Source organism: Dipodomys merriami, unplaced genomic scaffold, assembly GCF_024711535.1.
Source record: "Dipodomys merriami isolate MVZ:Mamm:240054 unplaced genomic scaffold, mDipMer1.0.p SCAF_70, whole genome shotgun sequence".
NCBI lineage: Eukaryota > Metazoa > Chordata > Mammalia > Rodentia > Heteromyidae > Dipodomys > Dipodomys merriami.
Window position 1 is genome coordinate 3339955 of NW_027206291.1, and position 21319 is coordinate 3361273.

Below are 21319 nucleotides of genomic sequence, written 5' to 3' on the forward strand. Positions count from 1 at the left end.
AAGGAGGCCATGTAGAGGGCCCATACACCTACAGTCACACAACTACTTGGAGGCTAAGGCAGAAGGAGGACATGAATTTGAGGTCAGCCTGGGTACCATAGTGAGACTCCTGGCCAAAAACACACAACAGGAAAAAGATTATGAGTGCAAGCTGCCTTTCTGATTGAGACTTTGCCCTTCCTATTTCTAATGGTACACAATAGGAAATGGTTTTAGCTGCTAGTTGTCACTGGTGATTTTATTAAGACCTTGTGATTCTCTTTGTAGGAATCTCTGCATTTCTCTTCTACAACTGTCTTGCTTAGACATCCTTGTGAGAGAAATATAGCTGTGTATCTAGGGTAAGTAACAACTTTTCTTGCCCAGGCCGGCAGGAAAGTCCAGGAGACTCTTATTTCTAATTAAGCACCAAAAAGCCTGAAGTGAAGCTGTGGTTCAAATGGAAGATTTCCAGCTTTGAGCAAAAAAAAAAAACTCAGGGGCTGGGCGCCGGTGGCTCACACCTGTAATCCTAGCTACTCAGGAGGCTGAGATCTGAGGATCGCGGTTCAAAGCCAGCCCAGGCAGGAGAAACCGTGAGACTCCTATCTCCAATAAACCACTAGAAAACCGGAAGTGGCGCTGTAGCTCAAGTGGTAGAGCGCTCGCCTTGAGCTGAAGAGCTGAGGGACAAGCGCCCAGGCCCAGAGTTCAAGCCCCACAACTGCCAAAAAAAAACAAAACCTCAGGGACAGAGCCCAGGCCCTGAGTTCAAGCCCCAGAACTAGCACAGGGAAAAAAAAAAACAGGCCATGTATAGAACAAAGAAACCTGTTGATACTGGTCGTTGTTATTTTGCCAGTCCTGGGGCTTGAACTCAGGGTCTGGGCATTGTCCATGAGCTTCTTTTTCTCAAGGCTAGCACTCTACCACTTGATCCACAGCGCCACTTCAGGCTTTTTTTGCTTATGTCGTACTGAAGAATCTAACCCAGGACTTCATTTGTGCTAGGCAAGCACTCTACCACTAAGCCTCATTCCCAGTTCTGATACTGTTTTAAGAAGGGAAAGCAGGATGAGCAAGACATGGAAGGGTGAGGTTGATGGGGGACGTTGTATGCATGTGTGGAAATGTCACAGTGAAACTCTTCTTATACAACTAATATATACTAACCAGCAGGCTATAAAGATTAATGTAGTCAAAACAATAATATCAAATCAGGAGCTTTCTTGGAACGGCACATTGGTCCTAATTGAACTCTTGTCTTGTTTATTTCAGGCAACAGATTTTTTTCACCAGAGATAACTTTGAGAGTAGCCTCCTCCCATTCACCATGCCTGAGTGGACAATGGTAGTTACCTTATGAAGCTGGCCCCGGGGCCGCTCACAATGAGTAGTACTGGGGGAAGACATCCTTCCAAAATATCACACTAGTGCGCTTTGTTAGCTGAAGGCTTATTGAACAATATACCCCTTACAGCCACTTGTAAGGCCAAAGAAGATTGGCTCATTCTGCCCTCACTGCCAACCAACTCCTTTGAGTGAAAGGGTGAAGGATGGTGGGTTAGTAAATATTCTTCCTCACATGGCTGAGTTGCAGGACACAGGCTGAGCTCTGTGCTGAGAGAAGTATGGCTTTGTTAGCAGATTAATGTACCCATATTATTATTCCTTCTCCTCTTCCTCCTTGTACTAGGATTTTTTTGGTGGGGGGTGGTTGTGGGGCCTGAACTCTGGGCCTGGGTGCTGTTCCTGAGCTCTTCAGCTCATAGCTAGTACTCTACTACTTGAGCCACAGCACCACTTCCGGCTTTTTCTGCTTATGTGGTGCTGAGGAATGGAACCCAGGGCCTCATGCATGCTAGGCAAGTGTTCTACCACTGAGCCACCTTCCCAGCCCTGTACTAGGATTTGAACTCAGGTCCTTGTGTTTGGTAGGCAGTGCTTTTTTGCTTTTTTCTTTTTCAAATAAAGCCTTCTGTTTTTGCCCAAGTAAGCCTGAATCATTTGCCCTTCCTATAAAGCTGGAATGGCAGGAGCATGGCACTGTACTCAGCTTTTCCTTATGATTATGATTATGATTTTGCTGGTACAGAGGCTTGAACTCCAGGCTTAATGTTCTCCCTCAGCTTGCTCACAGCTGGCGCTCTACCACTTGAGCCACACCTCCATTCTGACATCAGTTTCTCTAGACTGAGATGGATGGACTCTTTGACTCTCTTTTTGCCCAGGCTGGCCTTGAACTTTATCCCCTGAGTAGCTAAGGTTACCACACATGAGCTATGTCTCTCAACTTTTTCCTTTTTTTTTTTTTTTTTTGTTTATGTGGTGCTGAGGAATCAAACCCAGGGCCTCATGCATGCAAGGCAAGCGCTCTACCACTGAGCCACCCTCCCAGCCCCCCTTTTTCTCTTTCTTTCTTTCTTTCTTTCTTTCTTCCTTTCTTCCTTCCTTTCTTTCTTTCATCCTTTTTCTTTTTCTTTTTCTTTTTTTTTGCCAGTCCTGGGACTCTCAGGACCTGAGCACTGTCCCTGAGCTTCTTTTGCTCAAGGCTAGCACTCTACTACTTGAGCCACAGCGCCACTTCTGGCTTTTTCTGTGTATGTAGTACTGTACTACTGAGGAATCAAACCTAGAGCTTCATGCATGCTAGGCAAGCACTCTACCACTAAGCCACATTCCCAGCCCCCTTTTCCTTGTATCTTTGAGCCAGGGTCTCTGTCAATAGGCCAGACTGGCAGGCCGGCCTCACACCTGGGCTGCCATGCACCTGTCAAGGCACTCAGTCCTCACGTTTACTTCAGCCTGCATCCTCACAGATGTGGCTAGGGAGTGAGCAGAGGTGCCCAAGGGAAGCAAGGTCCAACTTCATCTCCCGAGTTTGCATCTGTCCAGCCCAGGGTACATGGTCTCCCATAGCTGCAGTCCCAGCTGTGGTGGGCAGAGCTGCTCCCGACATGCGTGGTGACAGGTGTCGGGGCACTGCTGTGACTCTTGTGGTCTATGTCATCATTTGTAGATAACTGCACCAGAAGTCACCTCGGCACACTTTTCAGGAGGAGCCTTGCTACTGGTGGTGAATGGAAAGGTCTTTGGGTACAACTATAGAGATAACCTCTGGTTTCAATCTCAAGGTAGGTATATTTTTCCCCCTGGATTTGCTGTGTGTTTCCCCAGTGTGGGAGAAGAGCTTCATTCATCTTTTCATGCCCTTTCCAAGACCCAGCCTCCTGACCATCACCTTCTTTGCCAGGAGAATTGTCTGGCAGCCCCACGGTGCAGGGTAGACATCTAGCACCTAGCATTGGAACTGGTAGTCTCCACTCCAAATTACAAAGGCCTGGGCTGGTGGCTCACGCCTGTCATCCTAGCTCCTCAGGAGGCTGAGATGTGAGGATTGAGATTCAAAGCCAGCCCAGGCAGGAGAGCTCCTGAGACTCTTACCGCCAGTGAACTACCAAAATGCCAGAAGTGGAAGTGTGGCTTAAATGGTAGAATGCCTTCAAGTTCTGGTTTGCGGTTCTGCTGGGATGGCAGCGGTCCAGCAGGTTTCCTTGTACTAACTGTCCAGTTCTTGGCAGCAGGGCCTCATTTCCTCTTTTGGCAGAGCTGGGGATGAGCCCAGGGCCTCACACAGACAGGCCAGGAGAGCACTAGCCGCCAAGGGCCACTGAGTCCGGGCTTCTGTATGCTTGCTAGGAACGGGGGACCTTTACCTCAATCTTGACAGGACCCTGGAAGTTTTCTCCAAACTTAGTAGGTGTCAGATGGGGACATGGGCTGCAGAGGCTGCTGGGAAATCCAGACCTTCAGTGAGCTGCCCAGTCAGTGTTCCAGGGAATTGAGGAGACTGTGGTATCTACAGGAAGATTGACTGGTCTTTTCCTTTCAGGTATAAACCACCCTGTTTCACATGTCAGTGGTGATAATTGCTGCTTTGCTAAAAATGCCTTGTGTGTGGTAAGTCCAGCTGGAATCTTCCCCTCCCTCCTGCACTCTGAATGCAGATGAGCAGGAATGGACAGAGAATGGTATAAAGGGCCTTGGGCCATGACCTTTTCCCAGGAATGGGGGGGGCAGTCAGAGAGGCGGGAAGGCTCCACAGGTGCCTGAGATGAACTGCTTGGCAGTCTGAATTTGTCCTCCTTTTTTTTTTTTTTAAAATTGGGACAATGGTTGTGGTTATGGTTCTGGGATTTGTGTGTGTGTGTGTGTGTGTGTGTGTGTGTGTGTGTGTGTGTGTGTGTGTGTGTGTCAGTTATGGGGCTTGAACTCTGGGCCTGGGCGCTGTCCCTCAGCTCTTCAGCTCAAGGCTAGAGCCCTACCACTTGAACGACAGCGCCACCCAGGCTGGCTTTGAAACGCCATCCTGAGATCTCAGCTTCCTGAATAGCTAGGATTACAGGTGGAAGCCTGGAATTTTTTTAATTAAAAAAAATTTTTTGTTGTTGTCATGGGGCTTGAACTGTGGGCCTGGGCGCTATCCCTGTGCTCTTCAGCTCAAGGTGAGTGTTGTACTGCTTGAGCCACAGGATCACTTCCCGGTTTTGAGTGGTTTATTGGAGATAAGAGTCTCACGGACTTTCCTGCCTGGCCTGGTTTTGAACCGAGATCCTCAGATGTCAGCCTCTTGAGTAGCTAGGATTACAGTTGTGAGCCATCGGTGCCCACTTATCTTTCTTTTCTTTCTTTCTTTTTCTGTCATGGGGCTTGAACTCTGGGCCTGGGCACTGACCCTGAGCTCTTCAGCTCAAGGAGATTGCTGTACCACTAGAGCCCCAAGGCCACTTCTGGTTTTCTGGTGGTTAATTGGAGATGAGTCTCACAGAGTTTCCTGCCCAGATTGGCTTTTGAACCACGATCCTTAGATCTCAGTCAGAATGGCAGGCATGAGCCACCAGCACTAGACTCCATCTTGCTTTGTGAACATCTCACCTTGACAGCACTGTAGATGCTGCAGAAAGTTGCAAAAAAAAATGACAGAGCCCCTTGGTCCTCCCTTGGTGTCTCCCATGGCCATGCCTTACATGCCCAAGCTAGCGATGAGACCAGGAAATGGCATGCATGCATGTTATATGACACACTTCTAGTCCTGTGTCATTTTGTCCCATAGCCCATTGTTATCAAGATACACTCGCTCCTTCTCTTCAGGACACGGGGGCCCAGTCCCCCAGTGGACACTTACCACCAAACTCTTTAGATACAGTCCTAGTTTATTTTGGGGGTGGATATAAGGGAGAGAACCTAGTGCCCTGAATACATTAGGCAAGTTTCCTGCCACTGAGCAGCACCCTTCATCTTTGTTGTTTTGTTCTGTTTTTCTGAGAGACATGATCTTACTATGCAGCCCAGGCTGGCCTTGACCCCTCGATCTTCCTGCCTTAGTCTCCCTAGTTGGATCACAGGTGTGTACCACCATGCCCAAATTGAACTATGTTTTAAAACATACATATATAGCGGGGAAATGTAACTTAGTGGTAGAGTGCTTGCCTAGCATGCATGAAGCCCTGGGTTCGATTCCTCAGTACCACATACAGAGAAAAGCCAGAAGTGGCGATGTGGCTCAAGTGGTAGAGTGCTAGCTATACACACACACACACACACACACACACACACACACACACACACACACACACACACACACTTGTGATAAAGCTTTATTTGTACATTAGGCACAGGAAGACTTTTCAACACCAACTAAACATAAAGTAGAACACTTACAGTCAGAAGTGGTGCTGTAGCTCAGGTGGTAGAGCACTCGCCTTGAGCCTTGAGCTGAAGAACAGCGCTCAGACCCAGAGTTCAAGCCCCACGACCGACAAAAAAAAAAAAAAAAAAAACACAGTCTTCGTAGTAAAAGTTGTAGATATGTTCTCTGTCTCTTGGTCTCTTGATCTCTTTGTCCATCTCTCTCTATCCAGCTCTCTGTCTCTGTCTGTCTCTCTGTCCTATCAATTGTCCTCTCCCCACTTATCGGTCAAATTGCCAGCATTGACTCAGTTTATTGGATAAAAGCAGAGTTACTTGCAATGAGCACTGTGGTAGTGCCGCAGCCGATCTGCTTGCAACAGCTGCTCAGGGTCCACCGTGCGGGCAGGTGGCACTGTGTGGGGGACGCTGGACATGCAGTGGCCTCACCCTGGAGGGTGTAGTGGGAGGGCAGGAGGTTTCTGTGCACTGCCCAGAATGGCATGCAATGTAAAATTTAGGAATTGTTTACTTCTAGAATTTTGCATCTCATATTTTGGGACTTGGATTGATAGGGAAGTCACTGAGAGCCACTCTACCCGAGTCTCCACCAACCTGCCCCTCAGTTCCCTCCTGGCCTCACTCACCTCGGTGGAGGATGTAACTAGGAGATTTGCTTGGCCCAGCAAACATCCCTAAAGATGAATTCAATTTGTTGGGTGTCCATGGTTGGTTCTTTTCGTCTGCTAAGTAATATTCCATGATAGAAGTATACCTCTATTAAAAAAAATATTTCAGCAAGAATTTATTTTGGGGGGCTGGGAATGTGGTAGAGCGCCTGCCTTGCATGCATGAGGCCCTGGGTTTGATTCCTCAGCACCACATAAGCAAAAAGAAAAAAGCCAGAAGTGGCGCTGTGGCTCAAGTGGTAGAGCACTAGCCTTGAGCTGAAGAGCTGAGGGACAGCGCCCAGGCCCAGAGTTCAGGCCCCACGACCGGACACACACAAAAAAAACAAAAACAAAGAATTTATTTTGGTGTAAGCAGGTTTAAAATAGGGTGAAATACAAAAGAGACACACTTCCTGGCCCCCAGGTGAGAAATGGGAGTTAAAGACTCCTCACGTGCCCACACTTGCCCTACGAGAAACGTAGATCTGCTGGGCATGGCGGTGAACAAAACACCAGTCTGGGTTACTCAGAGGGTCAAGGCTTGACCCTCTTGAGCCCAGCAGGGTTGGAGTACTCAACATGGATCAGGTGTCTGCAGTAAGCCTGGTGACCCCTGGAAGCAGAGCACCACCAGGAACTTGAGGAGGGGGTAAGCTGGACCCAGGGAGAAACACAGCAGAGGTCCAACTCTGATGTGGCTGGAGGTGCAGCTCAGTGGTGTAGAGCATGTGCTTAGTGCGTGCCCAGTCCTGGGTTCCATCCCAGAAACAAGAAAGGACACAGCTGGTGTGCACGTGGTCACAAGGGCCTTCTCTGAACATCCTCATATGGTAGCCCAGCATGCAGAGCGAGACCCCATCTCTAACACGTGAGGGGGGGGAAGGGATCAGGAAAGAAAATAGGCTGCCCCACGCAGTCGTGCACCAGTTTTACTACAGACACAAAGCTGTCCTTTCCCGCACGGAGGCCCACAGCGTGACTGCTGACAAGTGCGTATCTGCTGTCTCCCCAGGAAATAAGCAACGACATCTTTGCCTACATGCAAGGAGATGAGCTGGCTCAGGCTCACATCTATTTCTCCAATAACGGCGGCTACAGCTTTGACTTGTTCGTCTTTGAAAGCCAGGTATGTGGGGCTGGGAAGTGGCTCCGTGGTAGAGTGCTCGCCTAGCATGCATGAAGCCCTGGGGTTCAGTTCCTCAGTACCGCATACACAGAAAAAGCCAGAAATGGCACTGTGGCTCAAGTGGTAGAGTGCTAGCCTTGAGCAAAAGAAGCTCAGGGACAGAGCCCAGGCCCTGAGTTCAAGCCCCAGGACCAGCAAAAGAAAAAAGAAAAGTTAAAAGAAAGAAAGAAAGAAAGAAAGAAACCCAGGTATGTGCCGTTGGGTTAGAAAACAGAAGCATGAGTTTCTGTCCTTTCTGTCCTGCTCTGTGGGTGATGCAGGAGGCCCCCCCTTGTGTCTGGGAGTTTGAGACCAGCCTGGACAGCACAATAACACTGGGTCTCCATCCATCCATCCACACAGAGGCACGATCACACAACTGCCAAAGGCCCAGCAGGGTTCTTCCTTATTTAAAGCTCCTGCAGGCTTGCAGGTTGGAGGGCAATGCCCAGGTGCAGGCCCTGGGTGAGCCATGCCCATCAGGTCCCCTCTGCCGCCGTCACGGGTAGGACCCACCCCACCCTGCACACGAGAGAACTGCAGCCGGGTGAGCAAGTGTCGGTGACTTCAGAACGTGACCGTCTTAGGCCACGTGTCTGTGGGGACAGAGTGCCCGATCCTGTGTGGGAGGCACCACTCACAGCCCCGCAGGCTGGGAAGCCAAGGTGCCCACCGAACGGAGCTGAAGGCTCTGGAGCACTCCACCCCACCAGCGGACTTCCTGGGGGCCCTCTGGTGTGATGGTGGAGCAGCCTCCACACACCCTGCCGCCATGATGGCTCAGGCCAGGGTCATATACTGCTGACCCCCAGAGGCCATGCCAATGGGTCTTCCCCCCCAGATGACATTTCAGGTCTTAGGTCTCCATGACAACAATCTGAGCCAAATGGGATCATCTCAGTCATGGGGGAGAGGGGGAGCCTGCTGCTCAACCCCTCCCCTAAATCCCCATTGCCTGGGATTAAGTTCACACCACAGGACCAGTCTGACATGGACACAGGATCAGGTCCCAAATGCAATGAATGACTAGTGTTCAGACACCACAGAGCTGACCTGTCTCCATTCAAACATTGGTGCCAGAGGCTGTTTCCCTACACAGGAAACAAAAGAAATACTCCTTCATTTTAGCTTGTCGGATCAACTGCATCAGCACTTAAACATATTATAATTATAATGTCATCACAACACATAGCCTTATAGTCTCGATGCACATGCACAATTTTCTTTCTTGCTTCCTAGGCTGCAAACCCTGGAATGTTAGGGGGAATCTTTCACTTTCACCCCTTGTCACAGATCGGCATCCTTATTGTTGACAAAGGAATGGTAAGTCGATTACCCAGGGGGCAGACTTCTGAAGCGCCTCTGGCCATTACTAGAGTTTTATTAAACTCTTACTTTGCATATGTAGCTTCTCATATTTGAAATTTGCTTTTATTCACCTTTCTATCTATGTATCCATCTACCTAACTATTCAGACATCCATTTCACCATTTATTTATCCACCCCACCCATCTATCTCTCCACTCATCCATTCACCCATCTATCCATCCATCCATTTACCCACTCATTCATCCATACATCAGTCCAACATCCATCATCCATCCTTCCATTCATGTATCCTTTGATCCACCCACCCCTCCATCCATGTGCACACCTATCCACTCTGAATCCTTCCCTTCCCTCGAATTCTCTGTCCATTTTTTTCTTTCTTTTTGGGGGGTCCGTTCATGGGGCCTGAACTCTGGGCCTGGGTGCTGTCCCTCAGCTCTTCAGCTCAAGGCTAGCTAGCACTCTATCATTTGAGCCACAGTGCCACTTCTGGCTTTTTTTATTTTTGCTTATGTGGTGCTGAGGAGTCGAACCCAGGGCCTCATGCATGCAAGTCAAGCGCTCTACCACTGAGCCACCTTCCCAGCCCTCCTCTGTCCATTACACACACACACACACACACACACACACACACACACACACACAGCCACATTATATGGTGTCTTCTGTTTGCTAGACACGGTGACGAGCACAGGACATAGATTATTTTCAATGCTCATGTCAAGTACCTCTTTGAATGGCTATTTAAAAATGAGGCACACAAAACCTGTAATTTACGGCACCACTTGGTTTAAGTTGAAGAGATAAAGCCAATGGGAAGCAACTCACAGAGAGGCTAAGTCATCAGTAGCCAAGTCTTGCAGAAATTACAAAAGGGCTGTATGATATGACTGAAGTTTGGAAGAGAGCCACCGGAGACAATCCCATTCTGAGTGGGGAGATGAGGTAGTGTCACAGTGGTTACAAGATGGTGCCCTGTGATTGCTGCAGACAAAGCCACTAGGGTTCCCGTGGGTGAGGGGAGCCAGCATCATGGTTTGGAGGGTGCAGAAGAGACCATGAAATTCTGTGAAGGGTCTTGTAGCTTGAGTAGAAGTTCCTGAGTGGTGGGCTCAAGTGAAATGAAGTGAAGGTTCAAGGAGCCTGCCCCACAAGTATCCACCGCCACTTTGCTTGTTCCCCTAGCCAAGCCCTGCTTTGTCCCCTGTAGACATCATAAATTTCCTAGATTACCAGGTGCCGGTGGCTCACCCCTGTAATACTAGCTACTCAGGAGGCTGAGATCTGAGGATTGTGGTTCGAAGCCAGCCTTGGTAGAAAAATCCCCATGAGACTCTTACCTCCAGTGAGCCACCCCAAAACTGGAAGTGGCTCTGTGGCTCAAAGTGGTAGAGTGCTAACCTTGAGCAAAAGAACTCAGGGGCAGGGCCCAGACCCTGAGTTCAAGCCCCACAACCAACCCCCCCCCAAAAAAAGCCTAGATTGTATTTCTGGTCCTGTCTCAAGAAGGTCCATCTTCCCAGGAGGAGGTCCTGGCTGACCAGCCAGTGCCTCCAAGTGTCCCAGGCCTCCGGGGTGGGTCGGGGGGGGGGCACTTTTCCAGGTTTGCCCTCCTAGCCTGGAAGCACTCATTCCTGTCCCTCTGTTTGGGGCGATGGAGATTGAACTCATGGACTCCTGCTTGCTAGGCAAGCCACATTCCCAGCCTCTTGTAGGCTTCAGCTTATTTTTCAGATAGGGTCCTCTGATTTTGCCCAGGATAGCTGCAGAATGAGATCCTCACACCTCTGTCTCCTGGTTAGCTAGGACAACAACAGTGCACCACCACACCCCTCTCTCTTTATCCAACGCATCTGTCTTCCCCAGGCACTCCTGCTGCTCTCCTGTGGTAGAATGGCAGCAACTCCATGCTTCCCGCCGCACCCCTCTCCCTGCCCTTTTAGGATTTTTGTTTGTTTTGATAGTTTTTTGTTTTGTTTTGCTTTGTTTTTGGTTAGTTGTGGGGCTTGAACTCTGGGCCTGGGCATTGTCCCTGAGCTCTTTTTTGCTCAAGGCGAGCACTCTACCACTAGGAGCCACGGCGCCACTTCTGGTTTTCTGGTGGTTCATTGGAGATTAGAGTCTCACCGACTTTCCTGTCCAGGCTGGCTTTGAACTGCTGTCCTCAGATCTCAGCCTCCTGAGTAGCTAGGATTACAGGCATGTGCCACCGGCACCCGGCTCTTTACTAGGTTTTTGTTGTTGTTGTTGTTTTGTTCCCTTGCTTGTTTGCTTCTAGACAGTGTCGGGTCTCACTATAGCCAAAGCTGGCCTGGAACTCAGTGATGCAGTCCAGCCTGACCTTGACCTTGAGATGCTCCTGCCTCAGCCTCCCAGTGTACACCACCACTCGTGGCTGAGGACGGCTTTGTGCGTTCTGATTCCTAGCCAGGACTGTGCCAGCCCAGCCCTCCCTTCCACCCTGCTCTGGGCTTGTCCAACTGAGGATCCTTTATTAGATTTCTCCATAGTGAGATGGCCCTCCACATGCTGAAGGAGGAGGGCACAGGGAGCAGAAGGGGGGAAGGGATGGGGGAAGAAGGGAGTGGCACAGGGGGCAGGTTTGCTCCTGCCGTGATGTCTGCATTTATGAAACCACAGTATATAGCCCATGATGCTGACAAACATGTGAAAGAATAATAACAAGCTAGTGAGCCACGAGAGAGAGAGAGAGAGAGAGACAGACAGACAGACAGACAGACAGACAGACAGACAGACAGACAGACAGACAGACAGACAGAGACAGAGAGGGCATAGCATTATCAGGCTGGTTCCTTGCCTGGCCCCTCCAAGTGACAGCAGTTGTGCTCCTGACAGGCTGTTGTGGGGATGAGGGCACTGCGGGGAGGAGCTGGGGCCAGGGGACCCCTCCACTCAGCCTCTTCAGCAGGGCCTCTCCCTCCTTCCTGTCCTGGGAAGAGGGTGGTCAGTTTTTATTTGGTTTGGTTTTTGGAGGTACTGGGGTTTGAACTTGGGCCCTGAGCTTGCTAGGCAGATACTCTACCAACTGCCGCCATGCCTTCAGCCCTTTCTGCATTCATTATTTTTCTTTTCTTTTCTTTTTTGACCAGCTGGGGATTGAACTCAGGGCCTGGGTGCTGTCCCTGAGCTCTTCTTCCTCAAGGCTAGCGTTCTGCCATTTGAGCACAGCACCACTTCCAGCTTTTTCTCTGTGTGTGGTACTGAGGAGTCGAACCCAGGCTTCATGCATGCTAGGCAAGCACTGGACCACTAAGTCACATTCCCAGCCCATCATTTTTCAAAAAGAGCCTCAAGTTTATCCCTGAGCTGGCCTGGGGGGGGGGGGAGCGTCCTTCTATTTACATTATCTGCCTAGCTGAGTTGGCAGGTGTGAGCCACCGCATTCAGCTTTTTTTTTTTTTTTTTTTTTTTTTTTTTTTTTTTTTGGTCCGGTCGTGGGGCCTGAACTCTGGGCCTGGGCGCTGTCCCTCAGCTCTTCAGTTCAAGGCTAGCGCTCTACCACTTGAGCCACAGCACCACTTCTGGCTTTTTTCTTTTTGCTTATGTGGTGCTGAGGAATTGAACCCAGGGCCTCATGCATGCAAGGCAAGCACTCTACCACTGAGCCACCTTCCCAGCCCCCGCATTCAGCTTTGACCGGTTGAGATAGGTGCTTGCCCTCTTTCTGCCCAGGCTGGCCTCCAACACTGATCCTCCTAATCGCCACATCCCAAGTAGCTGATATTATAGGTGCGTGCCACCACACCCAGCCTCAGGGTAGTGTTGGTAATTCCACCCTTGCAGGTGTTGTCAGAAGGACACAGGCTGTCCTAGGACCCTCCAGGATATCTGGAGGACAGAGGGCTTTGGAAAGCACATAGGGGAATTTGTACTTGATACTAGAACCAGAGGCTGAAGAAGTAGAGGTTCTAGGGAAACAATAGGGGTTGTGACATGGACAGGGTGGCATATACCCACAGTCCCAGCATGCAGGAGGCTGAGGCGGGAGGAGCACCAGCTGAAGGCCAGCCCAGGCAAAGGTAGACAGATTTTATTCTGAAAGACAGAATGGAAGCTAAGAGGACTGGGCATGTAACTCCAGCGGTAAAGGGCTTGCCTGGGCAGTGCAGGGCACTGGGTTCCATCCTCAGTAGTGAAGGGAAAAGATATAACAAAATATGGACCACCTCAAACCAGACACCTTATAAGGAAAAGATAACAGGGGGGGGGCTGCTTTATAACAACTTGTCCTTTTTTCTTCTTTTTTGGTGCCAAAGATTGCACCAGTGCCCTTGCCACCTCGACTCGTCCTCCTGCACAGTAGACTGGTACTTGGCCACTTGAGCCATTCCTCCAGCCTGGCTTTTTGCTGGTTATTTTGGAGATAAGAGTCTCACAGACTCCCCCCCCCCTCCAGGTGGATCTTGAACCATGATCTTCTAGACCTCATCCCTCCTGAGTAGCCTGACCCTCTGGAGCCTGGCCTATTTTCATTATTTTGCAACAGGCTCTGGGTAGTGCTATATTTGCCTCAGGTGACCCCCAAACTGGGGATACTTGTGTCTCTGCCTCCCAGATAGCTAGGACTACAGGCATGCACTACAAGCTGCTGTAGAAGGCACTAGTCTAATCCTGGGAGACCTAACCCACACTCAGGAGAGAAGCATTAGTCCCTTTGGTGGGTAACCTAATCCTTAAAGCACCACCCTGTTGTAATACTGCTGCCTTTGGGGCTCAGACCTCAGCACATGAACCTCTGGAAATCTTTTTTTTTTTTTTTTGGGGGTCCGGTCGTGGGGCCTGAACTCTGGGCCTGGGCGCTGTCCCTCAGCTCTTCAGCTCAAGGCTAGCGCTCTACCACTTGAGCCACAGCGCCACTTCTGGCTTTTTTCTTTTTTTTGCTTATGTGGTGCTGAGGAATCGAACCCAGGGCCTTGAGCATGCAAGGCAAGCGCTCTACCACTGAGCCACCTTCCCAGCCCCCTCTGGAAATCTTTAACTACATCCACCGTGGAGGCGACCTGAGCCCGTCAGAGCTGGCCGCTGATGGGTTTCCCACATTCCAGGCCAGGTTGTTCCCTGGGGTGGTGTGTCCTGGCTTCCACTCCATGCCTGGGGGCTCCCCCACTCCTTGTGGCCACAGGTCCCCAGATTAGCTCCCCGTCCCTCCAGGGCAGAGTGACCCCAGGGGACAGCTGCTGGCCTGGGAAGGGCTTCCCTTTGAGAAGCGGAGGATGAAGGCCCAGGGAGGAAGCTGAGGATGAAGGCCCAGGGAGGAAGCTGAACGCCACCGCCCCCTGGGTCACAGCTGTCTCCTTCTCCCAGGCCATGTTCCAATACACGGACTACCCACTCAACCGCAGCCTGGGCATGGCCTTCCCATACAAAGATACCATGAATGTCGTCCTCACCCCGGGCCAGAAGGGCTTTATCATCCTCTGGAGCCAGAACAACCTGTTTGTGTCTCCCAACTCAGGTGAGGGAACATAGGAGGGACTGGGCTGCCACTTGACCAGGCAGGGGGTGGGGCCCAGGTGCTGCCCGGGTAAACTGCCCTCCCCTCCCTTCTGCTTCCTTCCTAGTAGGGCTGGGGGGACAGACAGGTCCAGATACACACACACACACACACACACACACACACACACACACACACACACACACACACACACACACACACACACACACACACACACACACACACTAGCTGCTGGCAGAGGCCCCTACTCTTGGTCCAGGGAACCTCATACTATCTTGCTTGAATGAGATGTGTCAGGGTACCTGCTAAATGTTGAGCATCCACCTGGAGATGAGCATTACTCCAGACAGAAAGATCTAAAAGGCTGGGCTGGGAAGGTGGCTTCATGGTAAGAGTGCTTGCCTAGCATGCATGAAGCCCTGGATTCCACTCCTCAGTATCACACACACACAGAAAGTGGTGCTGTGGCTCAAGTGGTAGAGTGCTAGCCTTGAGCAAAATGAAGCTCAGGGACAGTGCCCAGGCCCTGAGTTCAAGCCAGGTGCCCATGACTCACACCTGTAATCCTAGCTACACAGAAGGCTGAGATCTGAAGATCAGAGTTAAAAGCCAGCCTGGGCAGGAAAGTCTGTGAGACTCTTATCTCCAATAAACCACCAGAAAACCAGAAGTTGCACTGTGGCTCAAGTGGTAGAGCACTCGCCTTGAGCTGAAGAGCTGAGGGACAGCATCCAAGCCCAGAGTTCAAGACCCATGAATGACAAAAAAAAAAAAAAAGAAAGAAAGAAAGAAAAAGAAATCACTTTGCACAGGTGTGATGGTTCATGATGGTAATCTGAGCTACTGCAGAGGCAGGGGAGACAGAGTTTGAGGGCAGACCCCGCAAAATTCCTAAGGAAATATAAAAACCACAGTTGGGTTGTGAGCCACATGCCTGGGTCTTCATGGGGTCAGGCCTCAGAGGTCACTGTCCACTGTCTCCCTAGGTCAGCTTGTGAACACTGTCCAGTTACAGCAAGAAGGGAAGATCCAGTTTCCCTCCATCTTCGATACCAACATCACCATCCACAACATCGCTGCCAGTGGGTACTGCCCTGATGGGGAGCTCGAAAAACCTGGGTACCGCTTAGGGCCACCGGCCTGTAGTCCCAAGCTATCCCGTGTGCAGAAGGTGTTTGTCAAAGGCCTAACAGACAAAACCCAAAGATGATCTGGTTCCTCGTTAAAAGAGCCATCCCTGCATGAGTGGCCAGTTACTCTGGCCAGATGCTGCTATCCTGGTGGCTCAAGCCTGTAATCCCAGCTACTCAGGAAGCTGAGCTCTGAGTGGTTTGAAGCCACCCTAGGCAGGAAAGTGTGTGAGACTCTGACCTCCAGTTAACCAACAAAAATCGGGAAGTGGAGGTCTCATTCAGGTAGTAGAGCATCAGCCTTGGTGTAAAAGCCAAGTGAGAGGAAGAGGCCCTGAATTCAAGTTCTAGTAATGGCACATATGCAACCAAATTCAGCAGGAATGAACTCATGATGGGTGGTGTGTGTGTGTGTGTGTGTGTGTGTGTGTGTGTGTGTGTGTGTGTGTGTGTGCCATCAACTTTAGTCTTCCAAATAAAGACTCACACATATTAAATACTACCCTGGGAAAGAGAATATTTAGAATCATCTCTACAGGGATTCCTCCTCCCTCCCTCCCTCCCTCCCTCCGTTCCTTCCTTCCTTCCTTCCTTCTTTCCTCCCTCCCTTCCTCCCTCCCTCCTTCCTTCCTTCCTTCCTTCCTTCCTTCCTCCCTCCCTCCCTCCCTCCCTCCCTCCTTCCTTCCTCCCTCCCTCCCTCCCCTTCCTTCCTTCCTTCCTCCCTTCCTCCTTCCTTCCTTCCTTCCTTCATTCCTCCCTCCCTCCCCTTCCTTCCTTCCTTCCTTCCTTCCTTCCTTCTTTCCTTCCTTCCTTCCTTCTTTGGTTCCTTCCATACACATGGCATCATGCTGTGAGTTATCCTACAGTTTGCCTTCTTCAAGCAAATGTCCTATAAAGTTGCCCTCTTGACAACTTTTTTTTTCTTTTTTCTTTTTTTATGCCAGTCCTGGGCTTGATCTCAGGATCTATGCTGTTCTCAGACCACCTTTGCTCAAGGCTAGCATTCTACCACTTGAGCTGTGGCACCACTTCCCACTTGATCTGAATAATTTATTGGAGATAAGAGTCTTACAGATATACCTGCTTGGGCTGGCTTTAAACCTCAGTCCTCAGATCTCAGCCCCCTGAGTAGCTAGGATTACAGGTGTGAGCCACCAATGCCCAGCCCTCTTAACTTATCATTAACCGAAACACAGTGTTATACAGATTTCTGTAACAGCCTTGCATATCTAAGCTTTGTTTTCTTGGTGGTACTGGAATTGAACTCAATAACTCAATCTCATGCTTGCTGGGCAAGTGCTGTACCACTATACCCTGCCTCCAGTCCTCTTGTGAACTAACTGGCTAGTTCTTTCTTCTTTTGTCTTTTTCTTTTTCTTTTTGTCGGTTGTGGGGCTAGAACTCTGGGCCTGGGCACTGTCCCTGAGCTCTTCAGCTCAAGGCCAACGTTCTAGCACTTGAGCCACAGTGCCACTTCCAGTTTTCTGGTGGTTAATTGGAGATACGAATCTCACAGACTTTTCTGCCTGGGCTGGCTTTGAACCACGATCCTCAGATCTCAGCCTCCTTTGTAGCTAGGATTACAGGTGTGAGCCACTGGCACCTGGCCAAACTGGCTATTTGTGAGAGAGGGTCTGGAGTCCTGCCTGGGTTATGACATGTTTTAGGCTAGGATGACAGGTGCACACCACCATGCTCGGCTTCTTCTACTGAGATGGGGTGTTGCATACCCTGCTGACCAGGCTGGCCTGGAACTCCAGTCTTCCTGATCTCAGCCTCCCATGTAGCTAGGATGACAGGCCCAAACCACCCGCATCCAACTTGTAACGGAAACGTCTTACCTATGGAATAGCAAATTTCCATGTCCTACGCCCCAGGCCCACTCTGCCTTTATGACTATTTTAGATCCCACATATTAGTGAGCTCATAAGCATGTGTTCATGAGTAGCTGTGTTCACTTACTGTAACAACCTCAAGATTCATCTCTCTTGTAGAACATGGCAGGATTTCCTTTATGAAGGCTAAATAATACTCTGTTGTGTGGACAGACTACATTTTCTTTATCCTTTGACTCCTGTGTGGGCATGCAGGTTTCCACACTGGCTGTTGTGTGCAATGCTGTGGTGGACATGGAAGTTGGAAAATGCACATTGAGACCTGAACAAGCCACACGATGGTTTCATCCTAGCTACTCAGGAGGCTGAGATCTGAGGATCACGGTTCAAAGCCAGCCCAGACAGGGAAATCTGTGAGCCCTCTACCTCCATTAACCACCAAAAAGCTAGAAGTAGAGCTGTGGCTTAAGTAGTGAAGTGCTAGCTTTTGAGCAGAGAAGCTCAGGGACATACCCAGGTCCTGGGTTCAAGCCCTGGGACTGGCATAGGAAAAAAACAAAACAAAACAAAACCTACCAAGGAGCCACCACACACCATCAGGAATGCTACGATTACAGAAAGAAAAAAATGATAACAAAATGTAGAGACATGCACTGCTGGTAGGAAACACAATGGCAGAACACGTGCCAAGAACGTGCACAGCCCTGGAGACCATCCCAGCACTGGAAAACATCATTTAGAAAAGGAAAGAAAACTGGGCTGGAGGTGTGGCTTAGCAGTAGAGTACCTGCCTAGCAAGTGCCAGGCCCTGAGTTCAAAACACAGAGCCAAGCGCCTGTGGCTCAGGCCTGTTATCCTAGCGACTCAGGAGGCTGAGATCTGAGGATCACCGTTCAAACCCAGGCCAGGCAAGAAAGCTTGTGAGACTCTTATCTCCAATGAACCACTCAAACACCAGAAGTGGCACTGTGGCTCAAAGTGGTAGCATGCCAGCCTTGAGCAAAAAAACTCGGAACAGCACTCAGGCCCTGAGTTCAAGCCCCATGACTGACAAAAAAAAAGGTCTGGGAAGGTGGCTCAGTGGTAGAGCGCTTGCCTCCCATGCATGAGGCCCTGGGTTCGATTCCTCAGTACGTCATAAGCAGAAAAACCCAGAAGTGGAGCTGTGGCTCTAGTGGTAGAGCACTAGCCTTGAGCTGAAGAGCTGAGGGACAGTGCCCAGGCCCAGAGTTCAGGCCCCACGACTGATAAAAAAAAAAGGGGGGGGGGGGACGGGGGAAAAGCCAGGTGCCTGTGGCTCACGCCTGAAATCCTAGCTACTCAGGAGGCTGAGATCTGAGGATCATAGTTCAGTGCCAGCCTGAGCAGGAAAATCTGTGAGAGTTTTTTCTGGGGGGGTCCGGTCATCGTGGGGCTTGAATTCTGGGCCTGGGCACTGTCCCTCAGCTCTTCAGCTCAAGGCTAGCGCTCTACCACTTGAGCCACAGTGCCACTTCCGGCTTTTTTCTTTTTGCTTATGTGGTGCTGAGGAATCAAACTCAGGACCTCATGCATGCAAGCAAGCGCTCTACAACTGAGCCACCTTCCCAGCCCCTGTGAGACTCTTATCTCCAATAAACTACTCAAAAAACAAAAACTCTCAAGTAGTAGAGTGCTAACCTTGAACAGAAACAGGCTCAGGGATAGAACCCAGGCCCCAGGACTGACCAAAAAAAAAAAAAAAAAAAAGACCAAAATAAACTACAAAATGGCACAACCCTTATGGGAAACAACCCAGCAATTCATCAAAAAATGAACACGCAATGCCTATACAACCCAGTAGTCCCATTGGGAATGTAGTTACCATGAGAATTGCCCTCAAATGGAGCTAACTTGGATGCCCATCAGAAACAGGGAGATCTGGGGGCTCCTCAGCCCAGCCAGCCCTGCATCTACAGCCAGTATTTCATCGGCTCACACCCAGGCTTAAGATAGGCTGAAGCCCACTGTGAAGTCCAAGGGCTGATTTTCTCCACTTGGGCAGGTTGCCTTATTTGGACAAGATCCAGTCAGTTGGCTGCCTGTGATTGGTTGAAGCTTGGCTTGACACTGGCTGTTGTGTGTTATAAAGAGATACATGGACAAATTTGAGCTTGTTCATGCACTAAGCTAGGTTGTGGCATTCTGTAGCCGCTCCAGCTCCTCCCACTGGAAGTTGCAGTGTTACACAATTGAAGAAATGTGGGGTTTGGTTTTGCGTTTGGAATGACCATCATGACTTTTGTTTTTGCTTTGTCTGTCTCAGATGAAAATGAACTGGCAGTGTTAACACGGGAGAGTAATTTGTTCTATGGGAATCTGGGATTCCTGTCTACTCCCGCAATCAAAGTAGGTACAAAGAAAAAGCACATCCAGACCCCCTTGGGAGGGAATAAGGGCATATTCTCACACTCCCGACCTACTGCCTGAAGCTGGATGTCCCGTTATTTAGTCATAAAAACGGGCAGGGCTGGGAATGTGGCTTAGTGGTAGAGTGCTTGCCTAGCACACATGAAGCTGTGGGTTAGAATCCTCAATACCACATAAATAGAGAAGGCCAGAAGTGGCACTATTAGCTCTGAGCAAAAGAAATTCAGGGACAGTGCCCAAACAAACAACAAAAGGGCAGTAATCTGCCAGGTGCTGCTGGCTCACACTTGTAATCCTAGCTATTCAAAAGGCAGAGATCTGAAATCATGGTTTAAAAACAGACTAGCAAGCCGGGAGCCAGTGGCTCATGCCTGTAATCCTAGCTACTCAGGAGGCTGAGATCTCAGGATCAAGGTTCACAGCCAGCCCGGGCAGGAAAGACCGTGAGATCCTATCTCCAAAAAACCACTAGAAGACTGGAAGTGGTGTTGTAGCTCAAGTGGTAGAACGCTAGCCTTAAGCTGAAGAGCTGAGGGACAGTGCCCAGGCCCAGAGTTCAAGCCCCACGGGCCAACAAACAAACAAAAAAATAATAGAGTGAATTGATCTCAGAAGTTCTTCCATTCCCTCTCAGCTTGTAGACCAGTCCCTGTGGTCTCCGGAGGCAGCCTTGACATTCCATAGTTCAGGGATGCTGGAAATCCTGACCCCGGTTGTGGACACGGCATTCGCGGCTTTTGATTTCCAGAAGTGCTCTATGAACATGCAGGCCATTCTCATGGACCCCAACCTCCACATTGAGAAGTGCAAGGTAGGCGGCCCTGTGACCTTGTAGACACCTGCAGAGAAACCACCCAGCCTGCCCCAGGCCGCACCACTGGAAGCCCAGGGGGGGAAAGTGCTCCCCTAGGACAGCCACGCACCAGCCACGGCACACCCTGTGCCCTCGGAAGCTGAGATTCACAGCTAGGTCTAGCAGCCCTGTCACCTGGGGCCTTCCCCTGCGGTCTCCATGACTCTGATACCAGAAAGGAATTCACCCTTCCTTCCCTCCCACCTTCCTTCCTTCCTTCCATGTCCTTGGAACCAGGGCATTGCTCAGGTTGGGACATGCTTTGTGCCCGTGGGTTCATGCAGTAAATACTCAGACCCAGGATGATGGTGAGAGGAGGTGGCCCTTGTAAAAGTGGAAGGTGGTCAGATCCTGGGATGTCCATCTTGGAAGGGATTGCCACTTCTCTCTTCTCTCTCTTTATCTGGGGAGCCCCATGGGTTTGGTCCTTTTGTGCATGTGGTCAGCTCCTGTTCCATTCTCCCATGTTGAGATGCAGCCCAGAAGTCCTCATCCTCCTGCCACTAGAACCATGACCCAAACAAACCCCTTTATTTTATCAATCACTTGGCCTCCAGTACTTAATTATAGCAGCGGAGGACAAGGCAAAATGTCAACCAATACAGCCGGTTACTGACAGCTCATGCCTATAATCTTAGTCATTCAGGAGGCTCAGATGTGAGAATCATGGTTCAAAGCCAGCCTGGACAATAAAGTCCATGAGACTCTTATCTCCAGTTAACCACCAAAAAGCTAGAAGTGGAGCTCTGGCTCAGGTGGTAGAGAACCAGCCTTGAGCAAAAAAAAAAAAAGCTCGGGGACAGTT

General features: G+C 50.1%; 1 protein-coding gene across 3 annotated transcripts in view; it reads left to right on the forward strand.

Moving 5' to 3' along the window:
- Catsperd (cation channel sperm associated auxiliary subunit delta) overlaps positions 1-21319 on the forward strand; it is a 41470-nt gene that overhangs the window by 2621 nt on the left and 17530 nt on the right. For all 3 annotated transcript variants that reach the window (XM_070008526.1, XM_070008527.1, XM_070008528.1), the window contains exons 3-12: positions 268-341; positions 1258-1330; positions 2999-3113; positions 3872-3939; positions 7351-7464; positions 8743-8826; positions 14158-14308; positions 15295-15390; positions 19558-19640; positions 20296-20472. In XM_070008526.1, coding sequence (XP_069864627.1) covers positions 268-341; positions 1258-1330; positions 2999-3113; positions 3872-3939; positions 7351-7464; positions 8743-8826; positions 14158-14308; positions 15295-15390; positions 19558-19640; positions 20296-20472 — 1035 coding nt within the window. The remainder of the gene's footprint in view (positions 1-267; positions 342-1257; positions 1331-2998; positions 3114-3871; positions 3940-7350; positions 7465-8742; positions 8827-14157; positions 14309-15294; positions 15391-19557; positions 19641-20295; positions 20473-21319) is intronic.